Here is a 19,394-nt window from a genome sequence, read left to right on the forward strand (position 1 = left end):
AATGAAATTTGTTTGCCTAAGTTTAAACAAAAGGCAACTCTATTTGGGATGAAATATTACGTAATAGTAATGATTTAAATTGAGGAAACAGTGGCTGAAACACAAAGCCTGCTCCAATTCTATAGGTGTCTGGATCTGACTTCCACATTTTCCAGATTTCCCTCGGCCTCACCCTCCCTCCCATCCGTCCGGGGCGGGGTGGGAGGGAGAGAAGAGAGGGGGACAAGAGGCGTGGCCCACCCACAAGCCCCACACCATCCACGTGCCCTTTCCACAAGCCACGCCCTGAGTGCCCCTCACGGCCCCGGGTCCCGTCCTTGCCCCGCCCCGGCTGGCCTCAAGCCCCGCCCCGAGCGCGCGCGCTAGCCCGCTACCTCGGCCCCGCCCCCCCGGGCTCCTCCTTCTCGGCCGCCGTTGCGCTGCTCTGCGCGGCAGCAAGATGGCGGCGCAACAGCAGGACCGTGAGGGTGGTTCGCAGCTGGCTGGGCCCGCAGCGGAGGCCGACCCGCTGGGCCGCTTCACGTGTCCCGTGTGTTTAGAGGTGTACGAGAAGCCGGTTCAAGTGCCCTGCGGTCACGTGTAAGTGGCGAGCCGGGGTCTGGTCGGGGGCAAACCTATTGGGAGGGGTGCGGCCCGGGCGGGGAGGGTCTGGGGCGGAAGCGCGAGGACCGGGCTAAAAGGCTCTCTTCCCGGGGCCCTCCGGGGCTCCTGAAGGCCGGTGGAAGCCGGCGGGGCGCTCTTCTCCGCCCTACTCCCTTCCAAGTATCCTGCCGTCTGTTGAGCGCCTACTGTATTCCAGGCGCCCTGTCAGGCTCCTCCCCCGGGATAATGGAGTCGCACCCTGCTGCGGATTAGGTAGGGTCTCAAGTCGGCCCTTGGTGGGGCTCCTGGCTGGTTCATTCGGTAGAGCATGTGATTCTTGATCCTGGGGTCGTCAGTTTGAGCCCCACGTTGGGCGTAGAGTTTACTTAAAAAAATAAAGTCGGCCCTTGGACCCTGGACAGCCTCTATCTTCCTTGAATAGTCTGCATTGCTCCTGAAGTATGGTACGTATGGCGTCATGTACCCAGCTCTACCAAGTAATTCGAATGTGCACTGAAGTTGGAAAAATGCTGAACTAACTAAAAGAACAAAAGGGAAGTCTTGATAATAAGATCTCACCAGTCTGCCATTAACTGTGAAAGGGTTGGGAGTTGCAGATAGCGCTTGTTAGCATTCCTACTTGTGTACGTGGTTTGCTGCATTTTGTTTGAAATTAAGCCTCCAGGGCCTGCATGTTGCTAATACACTGGTTATGACGACTAAAGGAGATGTGTGTGAAAATGACCAGTACAGACCCTGGGCCGGGGTAGATGCAGTGTAAGTTGAGGTTCGAGGGATTTGAATCTAAACCTTGCTTCATCAGGCGCACAGACACCTAAGTTGAAAGAACTGTAGAAAATGTGGCTACTTCTTGCTGCTGGGGGTTAGCTTTTCCTCAGGGGTCTCCCTCAGTGCTTCTCTTGGGCATCATCTTGTCATTGGTTTTAGGATACCTTTATGGAGAGTAGACACAACAGGCACGTGTGGGCCTCACAGGTATTCTTACTCCTATAGCAGTACTGCAGGGGAAGAGGGTTGACAGCCATTTTGCAGGTGAGGAGACTGAGGCTCACATAGGGCAGACTCACCATTGTCTCACTCTTCCCAGATGAACTGCAGGTGTCTCCTTGCCAGCCCAGAGAATAATTTGGCACCTGGCAAGGGCTCCCCAGCCACACTGACTGCTCTTTGCTTCTTCGGATACTCTTAAGTTCTTTCTAGCTTTGGGCTGTTCCCACTTGCAGTTCAGTTAGCGTGGAGCTCTTCCTGCCCCATCTGCACCTCCCCTGACAGGTACCCCAAATTAACTTACCGCCCTTATCACCATCCCTATTTAAATTACTTCCCTGCTTCATTTCTGGCGCTTCCTTCTTCCTTGCAGAGAGCCAGACTTAGGGATCATGAGGGCAGTGACCATATCTGTGTTGCCCCTCTCTGTATCCCCAGTGCCCAGCACAGTGTCTGAGCATCCATCTTCCAGGCTTATATTCAACCCACTAAAATATTTGTAGCCACCATATGCCAGATTCTTGGGCCACAGTAAGAAACAAGGTGATTCTGCCCTCAAAGTTTACAGTCCAATGAATTGATGATAAATTAGGCTAACAAGTGTTCAGACTATTGTGAAAATTCAGTGTGCAGTGGGAGGGTATTATAGGGATCAAACTGGTGTGTTTGGGAGCGATCAGGTAATGGATGGATGACCTAAGAAATTGGTGGTGGAGGCTAGATAGTGTTCTCATTGAGTTGTCTTTTCCTTGGATCAGCCCTCCTTACTACTTTACCTGATTTGGGGTTAATTCATTGGATTTCATTCACCGTTAATATTGATAAAGAGGCTTGACCCAGTCACAATTTACCAACTGAAGAGCAGCAAAAGTTGAGGTTTCCTTGAGCCAGGTGAACCTTTCCTAGGTCAGAGGTCAAGTACTGGGTTTCAAACCTTGGCTCTTTTCTGTACTCACCATACAAATTCCACGTGTTCATCAGTTCAATGCTGATTGAAGACTGATGGATGCACCTCTGTGAGGGCAGCACAAGTCCCCCTTAGCTGCAGCCAAGTGCTTTTTTGCTCAGCCTAGTTAGTGGCAGATTTTTGCTTTTATGCTTGGAAACCAGCATCATTGTAGCTTTGGCTGGGTGGGGCATTGAGTTTTTATAAAATTTTATTTTAAGCCCTGAATGACTGTGTCCCTCCAATTTAGCGGAATATAGCTGGAGAAAGGCAGGTGGCTGGGAGTCCAAGAGAAGGGACTTTTTACATAGCACTGTAACAGAAAGAAAGGATGGAAGCACTTAGAAGGCTGAACTAGATCAAGGCCTGTGAAATAGGAAAGGGAAACTGAAAGCAAGCCCAAGATACAGGGACTGTTTAAAAGCAGGCTTGCATGTTGGGCATGACTCGGGCACAAGGTGGCTCGTGAATATTTGGTCAGTGAGCTGTATCCTGGTGTGTGCTTGAAGGCTTGAAGCTGCTTTTATCTACCAGCGGGGCTTGGTTTCTCTGGGACCCTCTGCTCTCTTTGGTTCCTCTTGTGATCCGCCTTTGAGAAGAGTTACAACAAATGATGCCCACAGGCCCTCTACCTCTCCAACCTAATCACTTACCCTCTCCCAGTGGTCTACCCATCATGGTCCCTAAGGCCTCCCTTTCTGCCTTTGCACTTGGTATATCATCTCTTTGTGTTCAGTCTGTGTGGCAGTCTCCTTATAGTTTTAGGTCTTAGCTCAAATATTGCCTCCTTAAAGAAGCTCAGTATGATCCATCTCGGCTGATCTCTGCCTTGTTTTATTTCTTCTTATACTTAATCACTATCAGAAATTAACATTTGTGTTTTTCTTCACTTTGGAATATAAGCATCATGAAGACAGGGATTTTGTTTACTTTCCACTATGCTCTCAGTGGTGAATCACTAGGCCCCCTCACTTTCTCTCAGCCTGGTCTATTTTGTGTGGCAGTTAACATCTAGCTTTATGACAAAGAGGAAGAAAATCCTTAGAGATGGTAAAAATTTGTCACATGCACAGGTCAGCCTTGATTAATATATCCTGAGTTCTTCCTTGCAGGTTTTGTTATCTTGCCTTAAACCTGTCAGGTTGGGTATAAAGCCAGGCTGTTTTCATGCCTTATTGTTCTTTCTCACTATGTACCATATCTCAGCATCACTCCCTACATAGGTTTCAGGATAGAAACTTGGCCTTCTTTGACTTTCCTTTTCCAAATTCAGTAAGTTCCCAAGTACTACTGACTCCTCTGAATCATTTCCTGAATTAATTCTCTGTGGCCTCAGGCCCTCAGAATTCCTTGCCTTAGCCATCTGTTTGGTTTCTACTTCAAGGCTCCTGTCCTTCCTCACATTAAAAAAATAAAAAAAAATTGAAAACCAACAACTCTGTTCATGATAACCTCAGCTATTTTTCTAAAACTCGGACTTGGCCTTGTTGATATCTTTAAACATCTGGGTTCCTACTGTTCATGAGGAAAGGTGTTAAACTTTTATTTCCTTAGGTGCCTCATGAATTTTTAAGTCTAAGTGCCTGGAGTATTCTTAGATTCCTCTGCCAGCTGAGCTCTTTCTTTTAAGGCTCTTTCGTGAATGCTGTCTCTGAAGTCTTACCAGCCTCGTCCTTCTTGGGTCACAGCTGGGTGGTCTTATCTTTGTCTTCTCATAGAGCTTTATATTCACCGCTAAGGATAGCACCTCCTGTTTGTGGTCTGCTGAGGGTCTGCTACACGTATTCCATCCCAGTAATCTCAGAGGCAGCTACTACCATCTCCATTTCACAGAGGAGAAGCTGAGGTTCAGGAAACCCCACCAAGATTCCTCAGTGGCAGGTGCTAATGTTTGCAGATTATGCCACAACACCTTTCACCATGTGTCATGACAGTTTGTGTGTGTTTCTGTTGGTGGACCTGTGTGTTCTTGGCAGGACACTCCCCCTACCCCCTTTCTGGTCTGGGAGGACTCAGTATTTGAATCAGGAACAGGGAACAATATGTTTATAATCCATTATTCATTGATGTCTTTTTAAAAGTTTATCCATTTTTGTTGTCTTGTCTCCACGATGCATGACGCAGGTTCTCTGTATGTCTTGTTCTAGCTTTTGCTCTGCATGCCTGCAGGAATGTCTGAAGCCGAAGAAGCCTGTCTGTGGGGTGTGTCGCAGCGCTCTGGCACCTGGCGTCCGAGCCGCGGAGCTCGAGCGGCAGATTGAGAGCACAGAGACTTCTTGCCATGGCTGCCATAAAAATGTATGTGGAAGTAAAATGGAAGAGTCAGTGTCTTTCTCTGATGAGAGGGGGTAAAACGCAGAGCTGTTGCCACATTGTTTCTCAAGTTAGAGCATGACTAGGTGACTAACAGCACGTGTGCATGCTAGTTATCTGTGGCAATGGCTGTGCCATTTCATTTTAGTGACTGTATTGGTTTTGCCTTTTTTTTTTTTTTGAGTTGGTTTAGTGTGTTATATATTGTAGCTTTGAAAACCATAGAAGTCAGTTACCCTGGTTTTTTCCCTATAAAAGAGCCACTTTTCCAAAGCACTATGCATAATTTCCATTAGAATATAATGATAGGATGCTATTTCTTAATTTTTTTTAACATAAAATGAGATCAGCATCTCAAAAAAGTTAACCTACTGCCATGAGTTTGAGGGGAAATGTTATATAATCTGTATCATAATGGATATCAAGAGTATTTGAACTTTTTAGTACTTGATAGGGAAGAATCATGACATAAAGGTCATTATGAAATGATGTGATTATAAGAGCGATACCTAACATTTGAAATGCATCCATGCTCTTTTGTATAATCATGTTGGACTCAAGTGTATTTATTTCACCATCTATTATAATTATAAAGAAGAAATACTGTTGTCTTACTTTCCAAGAGATAGACCCAACCTTATAGGTTTTGAAATCAGGACTTTGTTAATTTTGGACTGTACAAACACACAAAATAATGTAAGCTTGTTCCCCACTCCAGAGATTACCTCTTTAAAAGTGATTTAATTTAGAAGGCTGCAAAACATTTTCTGCCCTTTGACAAACACAGACGTAAGGTTTTTATAAACAGATATAGGAATTTTACAAAATAGAAGTATACTTTAATTCTAGAGATTTTTCTCATTTTGTAAATTTTTTTCACTTAATGACTTACTAAACAGCCTAACATGTCAGTTTCATTACTTTAACACATTAGTATCAGTGGCCATAGAATGGATATACCTTATCTCCTTCCTTTCAGAGTGATTTAGCACTAGGGGTACAAAGTGGTTATCATTCTGAATAGGGCTATTTCCCATCCCTTTTAATTGGGAGCTCTTTGGTTGGTGACTTGAAGTCAAGTTCTTTAGCTGGAGGTAAGACAGAAAAGAACATTATGGTAAGCTGGAGTTCAAATAACGAAGCTTTCTTTTTTTTATTGTGGTTTCCTTTAATTTCGAAACTCAGGATATTGAAATGAAATCACCCATTACTTTATCTTTATGCATGCATGATGGTTTTTTTTTTTTATACTTCTGATTTTTCTTCATTTTTAAAGATTAATGATTGTATTGTATTTCCGGGTGTCCTATACCTCCAAAAATGTTTATCTTCCTTTTACCTCTCCTCTTCATTCTTTAAACTTTTTCTTTCCTTTTAGAACACCTGCGATGAAGCACTCTCCTCTAGGTTTTCTTTCTCTTTCCATCTTGCAAAGACTAGATTTTATAGGAGAAATAGAACTCAGATTTCTGGTTTTTTTAAAGATCATTTGTCACAATCTGGCATCCTGTACTTTAACTAGAATTACTGGTCTTATCTCTTTTACTTAAATGATTATTTTTTACTGCTGCACATAATGAAACGTGCTTCTTGGCTTGCTGTGAGGAGACTAGTTTAAATGCTATGTAGAAAACTTAAACCTTCCCTGGTTTGAAGTATGTGAGCAGAGAGCATAACTTGAATAAAAGCAAACCTCTAGAAGAGTTACTTTGAGTGGAAGCAGATGTCCTGGGTTGGTCACGTCAGACATCAGCCTTGGTGTTAACAAAAACCCTGCAACAAACATGCTTTCAGCCCCGTCAGCATAGCCAGGAGTCTGGTGAGATTGTTTGCCAGGGTGATAATAGATCTGGTTTTCATCTTGACCTTGCTTTGGGACTATGTCGGCCCTGACTAACTTATGGGCTCTGATTCTTCCTGTCCAAGTTCTTCCTATCCAAGATCCGGGCACACGTGGCTACCTGTTCCAAGTACCAGAATTACATCATGGAAGGTGTGAAGGCCACCACCAAGGATGCCTCCCTTCAGCCAAGGTAAATGACTCAAAACACTCCCTCAGGCGGAGGTTATCTTTTGCTATGAAGACAGTGGACACTTTGCATGTTCAAGGGTTTAGTTGTAGGAGTTTGGGAAAATGGAGGTATAATTGTTAATCTGGCTACACCTGATGTCAGTTTTTGTTTTTGGGGTAGAGTGTGGAGGACTCTGTTGCTCACTTCAAGTAATAGCTCTGCTGTTAAGTTATTTTCAACAGTTGACCTGATTCTGAAGTGATTGTCAGAATCCCTGTCATAACACATTGAACTTTGCTCCTTTTTTGGAGGATACAGTGGTTGAAGTGTGGAAAAGTACTCACAGAGAGCTTTCTTCCTTTTTTCCTGCCTTTCATCTTCCAGGAATGTCCCAAACCGTTACACCTTTCCTTGCCCTTACTGTCCCGAGAAGAACTTTGATCAAGAAGGACTAGTGGAACACTGCAAGTTATTCCATAGCACGGATACCAAATCTGTGGTAAGAGGAACTAGGTTTTGTTGTTTTCCTTTTTATGAAAAAAAGTCAAACTTAGAGAAAAATTAACAGGATTAGTACAGTGAGCTCCTTGTGTACCCTTTACCTAGATTCACAGTCTTATAACATTTTACCATATTTGCCTAATGATACTCCATATGTACATCTTTTTTGCTAATCAGTAATAAGTTACAGATGATAGGACTTTTTGCTTCTACTCACTTCAGCATGTATCTCCTTAGAAGAATATTTTTTTACAAAATCACATTTTTTGTGTTTGTCACACTCAGGAAATGTAACATTGGCACAATTTAATATCTAATAGAGAATTCATGTTTAAATTTTAACAATTGTAGGGGTGCCTGCCTGGCTCAGTTGGTAGAACATGTGACTCCTGATCTCAGGGTTGTGAGTTCAAGCCCCAAGTTGGCCAGAGAGATTACTTTAAAAAAAAAAAGTGGAATACCTTGAAATTTTAATAATTGCAATATCCTTCATAGCAATATCCTTCTGCCCCCAAATTCTGGATCTTTGTGTTACATGTAGTTGTCACGGCTCTAGGGTTCGGCTTTTCTTTGCCTTACATTACCTTGACATTTTTAAAGAGGACAGACCAGTTGTTTTGTAAGATGTCCTTCAATTTGCATTTGTCTGATTCTTCTTCATTTTATAAGCAGTGTGTCCTCTGGGTGACACATCTGAGGTTATGTGATGTCTGTTGGCGCTGTCGTTGGTAATGTTAACTTGGATCCCTTGATGTCCACTTGGATCCCTTGATGTCCACGAGATTTGTCCCCTGTAGAGCTACCATTTTCCTTTTGAGAGTAGTTTATAGTTGTGGAGAAAGAGAATGTATATGAAATTACTAGGAAAGTGCTTATCAGTCTTGACATTTAAGTATCACAGAATGGCACGTAGTTTTGTTTAATGTTTGGATATGATCCATGTCAGCAGTATCACCCTTTCCTTTTTCCCGCGCCCCCCCCCAAATAAGCTGTATGCCCAGTGTGGGGCTTGAACTCACAACCCCGAGATCAGGAGTCACTCACTCCACGGGGAGCCTGGGTGGCTCAGTCGTTAAGCATCTGCCTTCGGCTCAGGTCATGATCCCAGGGTGCTGGGATCGAGCCCTGCATCGGGCTCCCTGCTTGGTGGGGAGTCTGCTTCTCCCTCTCCCAATCCCCCTGCTTGTATTGCCTCTCTCGCTGTCTCTCTCTCTAAATAAAATCTTTAAAAAAAAAAAAAAAAAAAGAGTCACGCACTCCACTGACTGAGCCAGCCAGGTGCCCCCTTCCCTTTTAATGTCATTGACAGGCTAGGTCTTGATAGAACCTCCTCTGTAGTTCTCTTTCAGTTTTCCCATCTCAGACTGCTCTTTTGAACTGTATACCTAGTTTTATGGGCACGCTTCAGCTCCCTTGCCTTAAAAGGTGGTGCATGGACTTTAGTATTTGAATGAGCTTTTGTGAATAGGATTAGGCCTAGTGGCATTCTTTTTTTTTTTTTTTTTTTTTTGCAAATTTTAAGATACAGCCGGCCTGTTTGAGAATACCTTAGATCTTCTCTTGACTTTATTGAACTCCTTAGCAAGTCCACATTCTGGTCAGTACAGCCACTTTTTACCCTGGGCTCCCCAAGCTCTTACTGTTGTGCTGTGACAGATTTGACAGATAAATTCCCTCTTGTCCGCTTTTCCCAACTCCCCTCACTAGGGAACTTGGCCCGCGTGGCTCATTGTAAGTCATTTTCAGCCAGGCCCTGTTGCTGCTCGGCACTCCCTGGTGGCTGTTCTGGGGACTCTGTGCATTAAGTTCCTGGCATGACCCCTACTCATCCTTTCCAGGTAACACTGAGTCCTGCTTTTAACTGAGTTCAGAGTATCACGTGTGAATTCCTTTCTTCACTCTTCCTCCTGTCTCAGGAACCCTCTGATTTACCTCTGAGGTCGCAGACTGGCGGTCCATGGGATATGTGTGGCCTATACACATTTTAACTTCCCTTTTAACCTTTAAAAACCAGAAGATTTCTCAGTCTTGATAGTCTACATTTGAGAAACTGAAAGTTCTGGCAAGAGCCAGCTGGCCTACGGGGCGCCTGGGTGGCTCAGTCGTTAAGCGTCTGCCTCCGGCTCGGGTCATGGTCCCAGGGTCCTGGGATTAAGTCCCACATCCGGCTCCGAGCTGCTCAGCGGGAAGCCTGCTTCTCCCTCTCCCACTGCCCCTGCTTGTGTTCCCTCTCTCGCTGTGTCTCTCTGTCAAATAAATAAAGTCTTTAAAAAATAAAATAAAAAATAAAAATTAATGGGGCGCCTGGGTGGCTCAGTTCGTAAGCGTCTGCCTTCAGCTCAGGTCATGATCCCAGGACCCTGAGATCGAGCCCCGCACTGGGCTCCCTGCTCAGCGGAGAGCCTGCTTCTCCCTCTCTCTCTGCCTGCTACTCTGCCTACTTGTGCTCTCTATCTCTGTTAATAAATAAATAAAAATCTTTAAAATAAAGTAAAAAAAAAAAAGAGCCAACTGGCCTAGAGTGGTTGCTGCCCCTCTAGATGGGATGGGCTTACACCTGTCCTCCTTTGCTCATGTGCCTTACTAATCTGGTCCCTGTGAGCACTTGAATTTGCAGCCCTTGTTTCTTGTCCTTATCATTCCATTTTGTGTTGAGGAAAAGGCTCCTTTCCAAATCTGACTCTGCCTGAGTCCTCAGACCCATGCAGAGGACTGAGCAGAGGGCCCAGCCCAAAGTAAGACTTATCTCTGCTCCTGCGGCTTACCCTGTCCTGTGTCTTGCCTTTTCTTACCTCAGCTTTGTTTCTCTGCCCATGCCTCACTCTTGTTTTCCTTCAGACATGCCCATCTTCCCTGGCTCGTTGGTGGGAGGAATATTCGATCTGTGCTCTCTCTAGATAGTGTTCGGTTGATCTTTTCCCTCGAGCTTGTCATTTTTTAGCTGCTGCTGTCTCTTTGAACCCTTTTCTTTATCCTCTCCAGATTCAGCTTCCACCCCTGCTGATGTCATATTCTCCATGGTCCCAGCTGACTTCTCGAGCCCTTGCTGTCTGTCACCTCTTTGCAATTTTTTAAAAAGATTTTATTTATTTATTTGACAGAGTGCATGTACAAGCAGGGGAAGCAGCAGAGGGAGAGGGAGAAGCAGGCCTTCTGCTGAGCAGGGAGAGGGAGCCTGATGCGGGGCTCGATCTCAGGACTCTGGGATCATGACCTGAGCCGAAGGAGACACTTAACTGACTGAGCCACCCAGGGGCCCCCGTCTTTGCAATTTTTAAATACGTTTTCTTTGTATGTAGTCAGTTCACATTGTAAAAAGTGTGTCTCTGACCCCTTCCCCTAGTTTTCCGGTTCCCTTCTATACCATTAGTTCCCAGTATTTCTTTATATTCTTGCATTTTATTCTGTGTTTGGATATGATAAATGCATTATGTTGCCATTTGCCATTTTTGTTTAATAGAAATAGACCCAATCTAAAAGTAAACCACACCATGGTGGCTTGCCAGCCTCATGAGATCACTCACAGAATTGATTATTCTCAAAAATAAACAGCCTTACCATTTGATTTTAATATTTGTCTTTCTAACATTTATATCTTTATTATATAGATGACTATTGAAATTTTCTGTAGGCAGATGTCAACCTGAAATGGGCATTGAACCTGCTATTTTTCTGTGATTCCGGAGTGGCTTCACAGTGTGCATTCTTTGGCCACAGTTGGCAAATAAGAGCTATGTTTTGTAAAAAACACCCAAAGCCAAGGTTTCAGCTCTTTCTTCAAGATGTTTTAGGTGTTATTCTTAATAAGTGATCATTCATTGAAAAGGCAAGTGTGCAGAGACACACAAACACCACCCACCCGCCCCCACTGTGCATTTTCTGTTTTAAAGTTTGCCAGATAAGCTTAACTATTTTGGTAATTATGAGAAGGATAATGGATGTTAAGTAAAATGTAGAGACTGGAATTCATTTCCTACCACCATCTTGCCCTGCGGTTTTTAGAAGGGAGTAAATGAAGAAATTTGTGTGCCATCCAAGTTAAGCGGATTGACTATGTTGTAGAGCTGGTTAGCGGCGGAGCGAGTACTGGAACCTGGTGTCCTGGCTCCTAAACCAGTTTTCACTTCAGAACATCAGAACATCAGAAATGGTTCTCTGTTGTGCCCACTGGCATGTCAGTAGAGCTCAGCTGTGTGTGGAAAAATACACAATCATGTAATCCAAAGACGTCTGTAGTTTTCAGATGTCCTTAGGAGATTCTTGTATGTCCCCCTTTTTATGCAAATGACAGCACGTTCTACACACTGAATCAGTGTTCTTGGCATCTGCCCCATATCTGACATGTATATCTGCTTTTTTAATGAGCTTCACAGTTTCCCATTACTTGTCTGTCCCTTATTGATGAACATCAAGGTTGGTCTCAGACCATATCAGGAAGTTAGAGTAAGGACTGGATATTAAATGCTACTAAAGAATTATTGTTGATTGATAGGTGGGACAGTAGTATTGGATATGTAAAGGGAAGTACCTATTTTGAGGACTGTACTGAAATAGTAAAGGGTGAGATATTGTGTCTTATTTTAAAATGCCTCATTTTTTTGCCAAAATGAGTGTGCCAAACTAAAATCTAGGTTTTGGGGATAAGGGATGGGTCACCAAAGCAATATCTACTTTTCTGTAGGTTGGAAATTATGTGGCATGCTAAGTTTTAAAATGCAGCCATAATTTTTTTTTGTAGTGTTCCATGATTCATTGTTTGCGTATAACACCCAGTGCTCCATGCAGTACGTGCCCTCTTTAATACCCATCACCGGGCTTACCCATCCCCCGACTCCCCTCCCCTCTAAAACCCTCGGTTTGTTTCTCAGAGTCCATAGTTTCTCATGGTTCATCTCCCCCTCCGATTTCCCCCCTTCATTTTTCCCTTCCTACTATCTTCTTTTTTTTTTTTTAACATATAATGTGTTATTTGTTTCAGAGGTACAGGTCTGTGATTCATCAGTCTTGCACAATTCACAGCACTCACCATAGCACATACCCTCCCCAGTGTCCATCACCCAGCCACCCCATCCCTCCCACACCCCACCACTCCAGCAACCCTCAGTTTGTTTCCTGAGATTAAGAGTTTGTCTCCCTCTCTGGTTTCATCTTGTTTCAGTTTTTCCTCCCTTCCCCTATGATCCTCTGTGTTGATCTCAAATTCCTCATATCAGTGAGATCATATGATACTTAAATCTTTCTCTGATTGACTTATTTCGCTTAGCATAATACTCTCTAGTTCCATCCACGTCATTGCAAATGGCAAGATTTTTTTTGATGGCTGCATAATATTCCATTGTAGCTACATACCACATCTTCTGTATCCATATATCTGTTGTTGGACATCTTGGTGCTTTCCATAGTTTGGCTATTGTGGACATTGCTGCTCTAAACATTGGGGTGCAGGTGCCCCTTCGGATTACTACATTTGTATCTTTGGGGTAAATACCCAGTAGTGCAATTGCTGGGTCGTAGGGCAGCTCTATTTTCAACTTTTTGAGGAAGCTCCATACTGTTTTCCAGAGTGGCTCCACCAGCTTGCACTCCCACCAACAGTGTAGGAGGGTTCCCCTTTCTCCACATCCCCGCGAACATCTGTCGTTTCCTGACTTGTTAATTTTAGCCATTCTGACTGGTGTGAGGTGGTATCTTGGCTGAGATTTGGATTTGGATTTCTCTGATGCCGAGTGATGTTGAACACTTTTTCATGTGTCTTTTGGACATTTGGATGTCTTCTTTGCAGAAATGTCTGTTCATGTCTTCCCATTTCTTGACTGGATTATTCTTTGGGTGTTCAATTTGCTAAGTTCTTTATAGATTTTGGATACTAGCCCTTTATCTGATACGTCATTTGCAGATATCTTCTCCCATTCTGTCAGTTGTCTTTTGGTTTTGTTGACTGTTTCCTTTGCTGTACAAAAGTTTTTTATCTTGATGAAGTCCCAGTAGTTCATTTTTGCCCTTGCTTCCCTTGCCTTCGGCCATGTTTCTAGGAAGAAGCTGCTGCCTGTGTTCTCCTCAAGGATTTTGATGGATTCCTGTCTCACCTTTAGGTCTTTCATCCATTTTGAGTCTATTTTTGTGTGTGGTGTAAGAAAATGGTACAGTTTCATTCTTCTGCATGTGGCTGTCCAATTTTCCCAACACCATTTGTTGAAGAGACTGTCTTTTTTCCATTGGACATTCTTTCCTGCTTTGTCAAAGATTAGTTGACCATTAGAGTTGAGGGTCCATTTCTGGGCTCTCGATTCTGTTCCATTGATCTACGTGTCTGTTTTTTGCCAGTACCATACTGTCTTGATGATTACAGCTTTGTAATAGAGCTTGAAGTCCGGAATTGTGATGCCACCAGCTTTGCTTTTCTTTTTCAACATTCCTCTGGCTATTTGGGGTCTTTTCTGGTTTCCATACAAATTTTAGGATCATTTGTTCCATTTCTTTGAAAAAAGTTGATGGTATTTTGATAGGGATTGCATTAAATGTGTAGATTGCGCTAGGTAGCATAGACATTTTCACAATGTTTGTTCTTCCAGTCCATGAGCATGGAACGTTTTTCCATTTCTTTGTGTCTTCCTCAATTTCTTTCCTGAGTATTCTATAGTTTTCTGAGTACAGATTCTTTGCCTCTTTGGTTAGATTTATTCTTAGGTATCTTATGGTTTTGGGTGCAATTGTAAATGGTATTGACTCCCTAATTTCTCTTTCTTCTGTCTTGTTGGTGTATAGAAATGCCACTGATTTCTGTGGATTGGTTTTATGTCCTGCCACTTGACTGAATTCCTGTATGAGTTCTAGCAGTTTTGGGGTGGAGTCTTTGGGGTTTTCAACATAAAGTATCATATTACCTGCAAAGAGTGAGAGTTTGACTTCTTTGCTGATTCGGATGCCTTTTCTTTCTTTTTGTTGTCTGATGGCTGAGGCTAGGACTTCTAGTACTGTGTTGAATAGCAGTGGTGAGAGTGGACATCCCTGCCGCGTTCTGACCTTAGGGGGAAAGCTCTCAGTTTTTCCCCATTGAGAATGATATTCGCTGTGGGTTTTTCATAGATGTAGCTATAAATTTTTAACACATCTTTGTGTTTATCTATGTTTATAAGATAAAGTCTTAGACCTGGGTTAACTTGGTTAAAGGTTAAGTGCGCTCATAAATCTGATAGTGCTAGAGTGCTCTGTGGTTTTGGTACTATGACCTCATTTTCTCTTTTTTTCCTTTTTTGGCTTCCCAAAATCCCTCTGGTTGTTTTGTCTCTGTTGAAGCCTCTCTTCCTTCAGCTGTTGACGCTCTGTTCTGTCCCCTCTCCATCTACAGAGTCTTTAACTGTTAATGTTTCAGCCCTTCCCATTGGAAGCCACCACCTCTCAGTCTCTGGACCCGACCCACCTTCCAGCCCCACAGCTATAGCTGCCAGCCCGGCCGGCTCCTTCTACCAAGGAGTCTGCTACCATTTCAGACTGATCTCTTGCCAGTCCCTTTTGTCGCCCTATCTTCCTTGTAAATGGTGGGGTTCCATTTCCAAGCCGACCACTTAGGCCTACTGCTCCCCCTGGCCCAGCTCCTCTCTGTCCATCTATGAATTTTCCATTCTAGCCAGACTGATTGCCTCATTGTAGGCCTATACTGCTATCCCCTGGCCTCTCTGTGCCACTTCCTGTCTTCTGGAGCACCCTTTCATGTTCTCTTTGTCCTTCCAAATACCTCCCAGTCTTCAAGGCCCAAATCGACTTCTTACATGAGGGCTTTTCAGCCTCAGCCCTCTCATCTGAGCATTGACTTTGTAAAAATAGCACAGAAGGCTGTGTTTTACTTCCTCGGGATATGGTTCATCTGTCATTTCCTTGGTTTTCTTTGTGCTTTTGGATCATTTTGTGTGCTGGGTCAGACAGCCAGAGTCTAGGCCCCTACTGAGCTGACACACATCCTGGTCACAGTAAAGGTTCAGAAAAGGGTGGTATGGTGGCTGAAGCCTTTATGCACTCTCATCTCTCATTTGACCCGAGGAGGCTGACAGTGCTTTCTGGGTTATGAATGTACGTATGAAGGAGTGGCCAGGCCCTAAACCAGTGTGTCAGGAAAGCTGCCCTGGAGGAAAGGAGGCCAGATAGAGGTCACAGAGGGCTAATGTCAGCTTTAATGTCAGGTGCCTAAGACCGTGCTTCTTTGTTGAAAGGTTTGCCCGATATGTGCCTCAATGCCCTGGGGAGACCCCAACTACCGCAGCGCCAACTTCATAGAGCACATCCAGCGCCGGCACCAGTTTTCTTACGACACTTTTGTGGTGAGTCTGGAACCCGGGCCCTGATCCTTCCCCTGGGGGAACTCCCTTCTCTTACCTGGAGAACTGTGGGTCCTGTTGTTGAGTTTTGTCACTGATGTGATGGGCTCCCTGGAACAGCAGCTGTGTGGTCCATGCTGGTGAACCCAGTGAGTGGCCAGAGCCTTTGTTGTGTGGTATTTAAGAAGGTGAACTGGCCAGTCATGTGCAGTGAAACATAGTGAAAGCGTATTTCTGGTTTTTTCCCAAAAAATTTCCCCACTTTCTTTTGGTATGTGTAGTTTTTACCTGTTATAGAACCTGGCTTAGGATCCCAAAGCTCAAATGCTCATGGGGACCAGGCAAGTAATGGCAGTGGTCCTCATGAGGATTTGCAAATTGGACAGTATCTGACCTGTGTTATGCTGCCATCAGCTCCAGTTGATCGTTAGCGTGTGGAGATACAGGGATAGTATTGCCTGTCTCTTCACCTGCCCCAACCCCAAGAAGCTGGAAAGGCAGAATGTCATAGGAAATAATCTCATAATTTTTTTAAAGGACTTCAGGTCAAAGAAAGCACATCCACTCGCCAAAGGTGTTCATCCAGTTGGTATCCTTTCCCTAGAGCTGAGCGGTTTTGAAGGGACCCACTGTTGTTTTGGCATAATAGTAATAGATAAATTTGGCCAACTGCTCCAGGTAAACCGTTTGTTTGTTGATAGATATACGTCATGAGGATTTTAGAGTAGTATTCAGTCTCTCTTTTTTTTTTTTAAGATTTTATTTATTTATTTGAGAGAGAGAATGAGAGAGCACATGAGAGGGGGAGAGAGTCAGAGGGAGAAGCAGACTGCCCGCCGGGCAGGGAGCCCAACGTGCGACCCGATCCCGGGACTCCAGGATCATGACCTGAGCTGAAGGCAGTCGCTTAACCAACCAAGCCACCCAGGCACTCAGTAGTATTCAGTCTTAACGGCTGTATTTCAGGACCTGGGAAGAAAAGCATGACTCTTTCCTAAGTTGTCATAAGAATATTTATTCTCAGTCTAAGAGAGTGTCTGAGGTTCAGACTTCAAAATAACTGTCCTTTTTGTTAGTGCTGTGAAGAGGAATATGATTCCCAAGTTCTACCCAAGTAGATAATTTGGCCTCATTGAATTAAAAAGGCAAGTTTGACTCCAGTGTACTCCCGTTTGAGCACTTGGTCTGTGCCGCTCTCCATGCAGATGCCCTCTGGTCCTCCTAGTGCCTGTGTGAGGGAGCCGTCAGTATTTTCACTGTCAGGATGAGGCAGCAGAGGCACAGAGAGATCCAGCAGTTTGCCCCCAGTTACGTGGCTGGCGTCTCACCCTGGAGCCGGGATCGGTCCTGGGGCGGTCGCCTCTAGAGCCCGTCATCCCTGGGCTGCCCCACTTTTCCTGCTGACCGTGAGGCTTTGTGGCTTTAACTGGTGCTGAGGCCGAGTGTCTGTGTTTCGCCCACAGGATTACGATGTTGATGAAGAGGACATGATGACTCAGGTGTTGCAGCGCTCCATCGTCGATCAGTGAGCAGCCTCTGCTGTCCGTCTCCTGTTCCAGAGCTTCCATTGTGTGTTAGGCTCATACACCTTAAATGTACAACAGACCTGGAAGTGAGCTGTGGTGTTAGGATAGGGTCCCTTCTGACAGAGAAAGAGGTCTCCAGGTCAGAGCCGTCCTTTCCTTTGGGGTCTTCCCTACTGTTCATTCTGTCACATGTCTGGTCTTTGATTGCTCCTCAGCTACTTTCTGGAGCTTCTGCTTCCTCTTCTGGAAGAGAACCCAGCTTCTCCACCTATCCTTGTTTCACACTTGTTCCTCCCATCTAGTGTTCGTCTCTTGAGGTCCTCTGAGCCAGCCAGGACCTTTTCTGGGTCATGAATAGCACAAATGAGACCAGCATCTTCTCTCCTTGTCCCTGAGGTGTGTGTATCCGATTGGTGATGGAGCTCCTTCTGTGCTCTGGAAGTTCTTGTTCATTGGCCCTTAGCAGCAGCTGCCAAAAGCTGGATTACCTCCTGGGAAATATTTCAAAAGACCTGTTGGGGTGAATGTTCTGGGTTTAGCATGATCTGATGGTGGAAGTTTTGATTAATGATATTTTCCTACTACTCCTGCACACCCTTAGAATTAACTGGTTCAGTCTTAAATGCCTGCATGGTGCCTTTTTAGGATAAGGTGTAACCATATATTTTTAGTGAGGGTAAGTGTTTCTAGGTTAGGAAAGTTAAACTGCATTTATCCATAAGTGGGGAGGAGGGTCAGCTAAGAGCAGTGTGAGGACCATAACTTTTTGGTTCTGATTTTCAAACTAATGCCGTATTTTCAAATGACTGAGTCGTGTTTACCTCTCTATTTGGAGCCTGCTTACATTCTTGTCCTTGAAGCATGAGGAGTCCTCAAATGAAAAGGAAGAGGTTTAGAGGCCCCAGTGGATACTATAGTTAATTTATCTTTTATTTGGTAACTTAGATTAAACTGAGTATTGCTTTTCTATCACAGATGGTTTCCACATGTAAATCAGTGTGTGAAAACCTGCCTTCTAAAGCAGAGGTTATAGGAAATCTAGTATCACAGCCTGCTATCTCTTTTTGACAAGACACACTGTTCAGAAGGCAGACATGTCTCCTGTGAGCATTTGTTGATGGAAACTGTCTACTGGAAGCTTGCTTTGTTAATAGCTCAAGAAACTTGAAGTTCACCATGTTTCACGAATATTAATAAATACAAGGCTAAGAGCTGTCGGTCTAATATGTAGGAGCAGAACCTCTGATCGACCAAAAGGCATGTGGCTTTAGGTTTACTTTTTTGTGTCAGACCTCTCTACACTGAGCATGGAAAGTTTTTCTGGTCAGTGGCTGAGGTTGCAAGTGACAGCGTGCTTTGGGCCTGTGTGTAGTGCTTTGGGGGCCTCTCCCTCTGCCAGTCGGGGCTGCAGATGCCTGGTAACCAGCAAAGACAGCGCACTTTGGGGGCAAAATAATTTTTTCTAATGTGATATTGCTTGGGAGGGCCCAAATGTTAAGGTCCATGTCTTCACTGTAGTTTCTGGAAAAAGTTCACTCTGACCTCCTGAATTGAGAGGTCTAAGTTTGGAGGGAAATTTGACAAAGCCTTCATTTGAGGGAACGGATGAGAGTGTGTCCATTTCACTGGTGGTACCAAGAAACCGATTTCCTTGTATTAAGTGCACTTCATGTATTTCTAATAAGATGACTTTCCGGAAAGTGAAATTTGTTATGTTCTGGCTTTTAAATGGTGAAATATAAATAAATTTCATAATTTATCCAATTGGCAAGCTGTAATGCCTGTTTTCATTAACCACCTTTTGCTGAAATCTAGGCCTGCGGCGGCTCCAGAAGATTGTTGCTCTTTCTAAGGGGAAGTGCTTGTCTGTCACGAGTCCCATCTGACTCTGATCTTAGCTCTGACACTTCACCAACTGGGCCTAACCAAGCTTGTCCTCTCTGGAAAATGAACACAACCCTCCCTTCTCACAGCTGGGAGCTCTGGTGAGGTGAGAAATGACCATGCTCCTTGAATCAAGGGACACGTGGCTTCGGCTCCATTCTGATGACTTAGCAGCAGCCCTGAGGTGTTGCAGTAAAGTTTTGTGCATTAAGATCCAAGGTCATGGCATGCGTAAGCTCTGCATTCTGCCACTGGCTGTGGGACTTTGGGCAAATACTTTCCCTTTCTGAACCTGATTCTCTACAATGAA

At 44.3% G+C, this 19,394-nt stretch overlaps 1 protein-coding gene across 1 annotated transcript; it reads left to right on the forward strand.

Annotated features, from left to right (window-relative positions):
• The first annotated feature begins 406 nt into the window (after positions 1 to 406).
• RNF114 (ring finger protein 114) lies at positions 407 to 18,964 on the forward strand. Its single transcript, XM_028125221.2, has 6 exons — positions 407 to 579; positions 4,684 to 4,834; positions 6,776 to 6,882; positions 7,246 to 7,360; positions 15,570 to 15,677; positions 17,138 to 18,964. Exons 1-6 carry the CDS (start codon positions 440 to 442, stop codon positions 17,201 to 17,203), a joined length of 687 nt encoding a protein of 228 aa, XP_027981022.1. The 5' UTR covers positions 407 to 439; the 3' UTR covers positions 17,204 to 18,964.
• The last annotated feature ends 430 nt before the right edge of the window (positions 18,965 to 19,394 follow it).

The sequence above is a fragment of the Eumetopias jubatus genome, unplaced genomic scaffold (assembly GCF_037043125.1).
Source record: "Eumetopias jubatus isolate StellerSeaLion01/CBP00866 unplaced genomic scaffold, mEumJub1_p1.0 scaffold_9, whole genome shotgun sequence".
Lineage (NCBI taxonomy): Eukaryota > Metazoa > Chordata > Mammalia > Carnivora > Otariidae > Eumetopias > Eumetopias jubatus.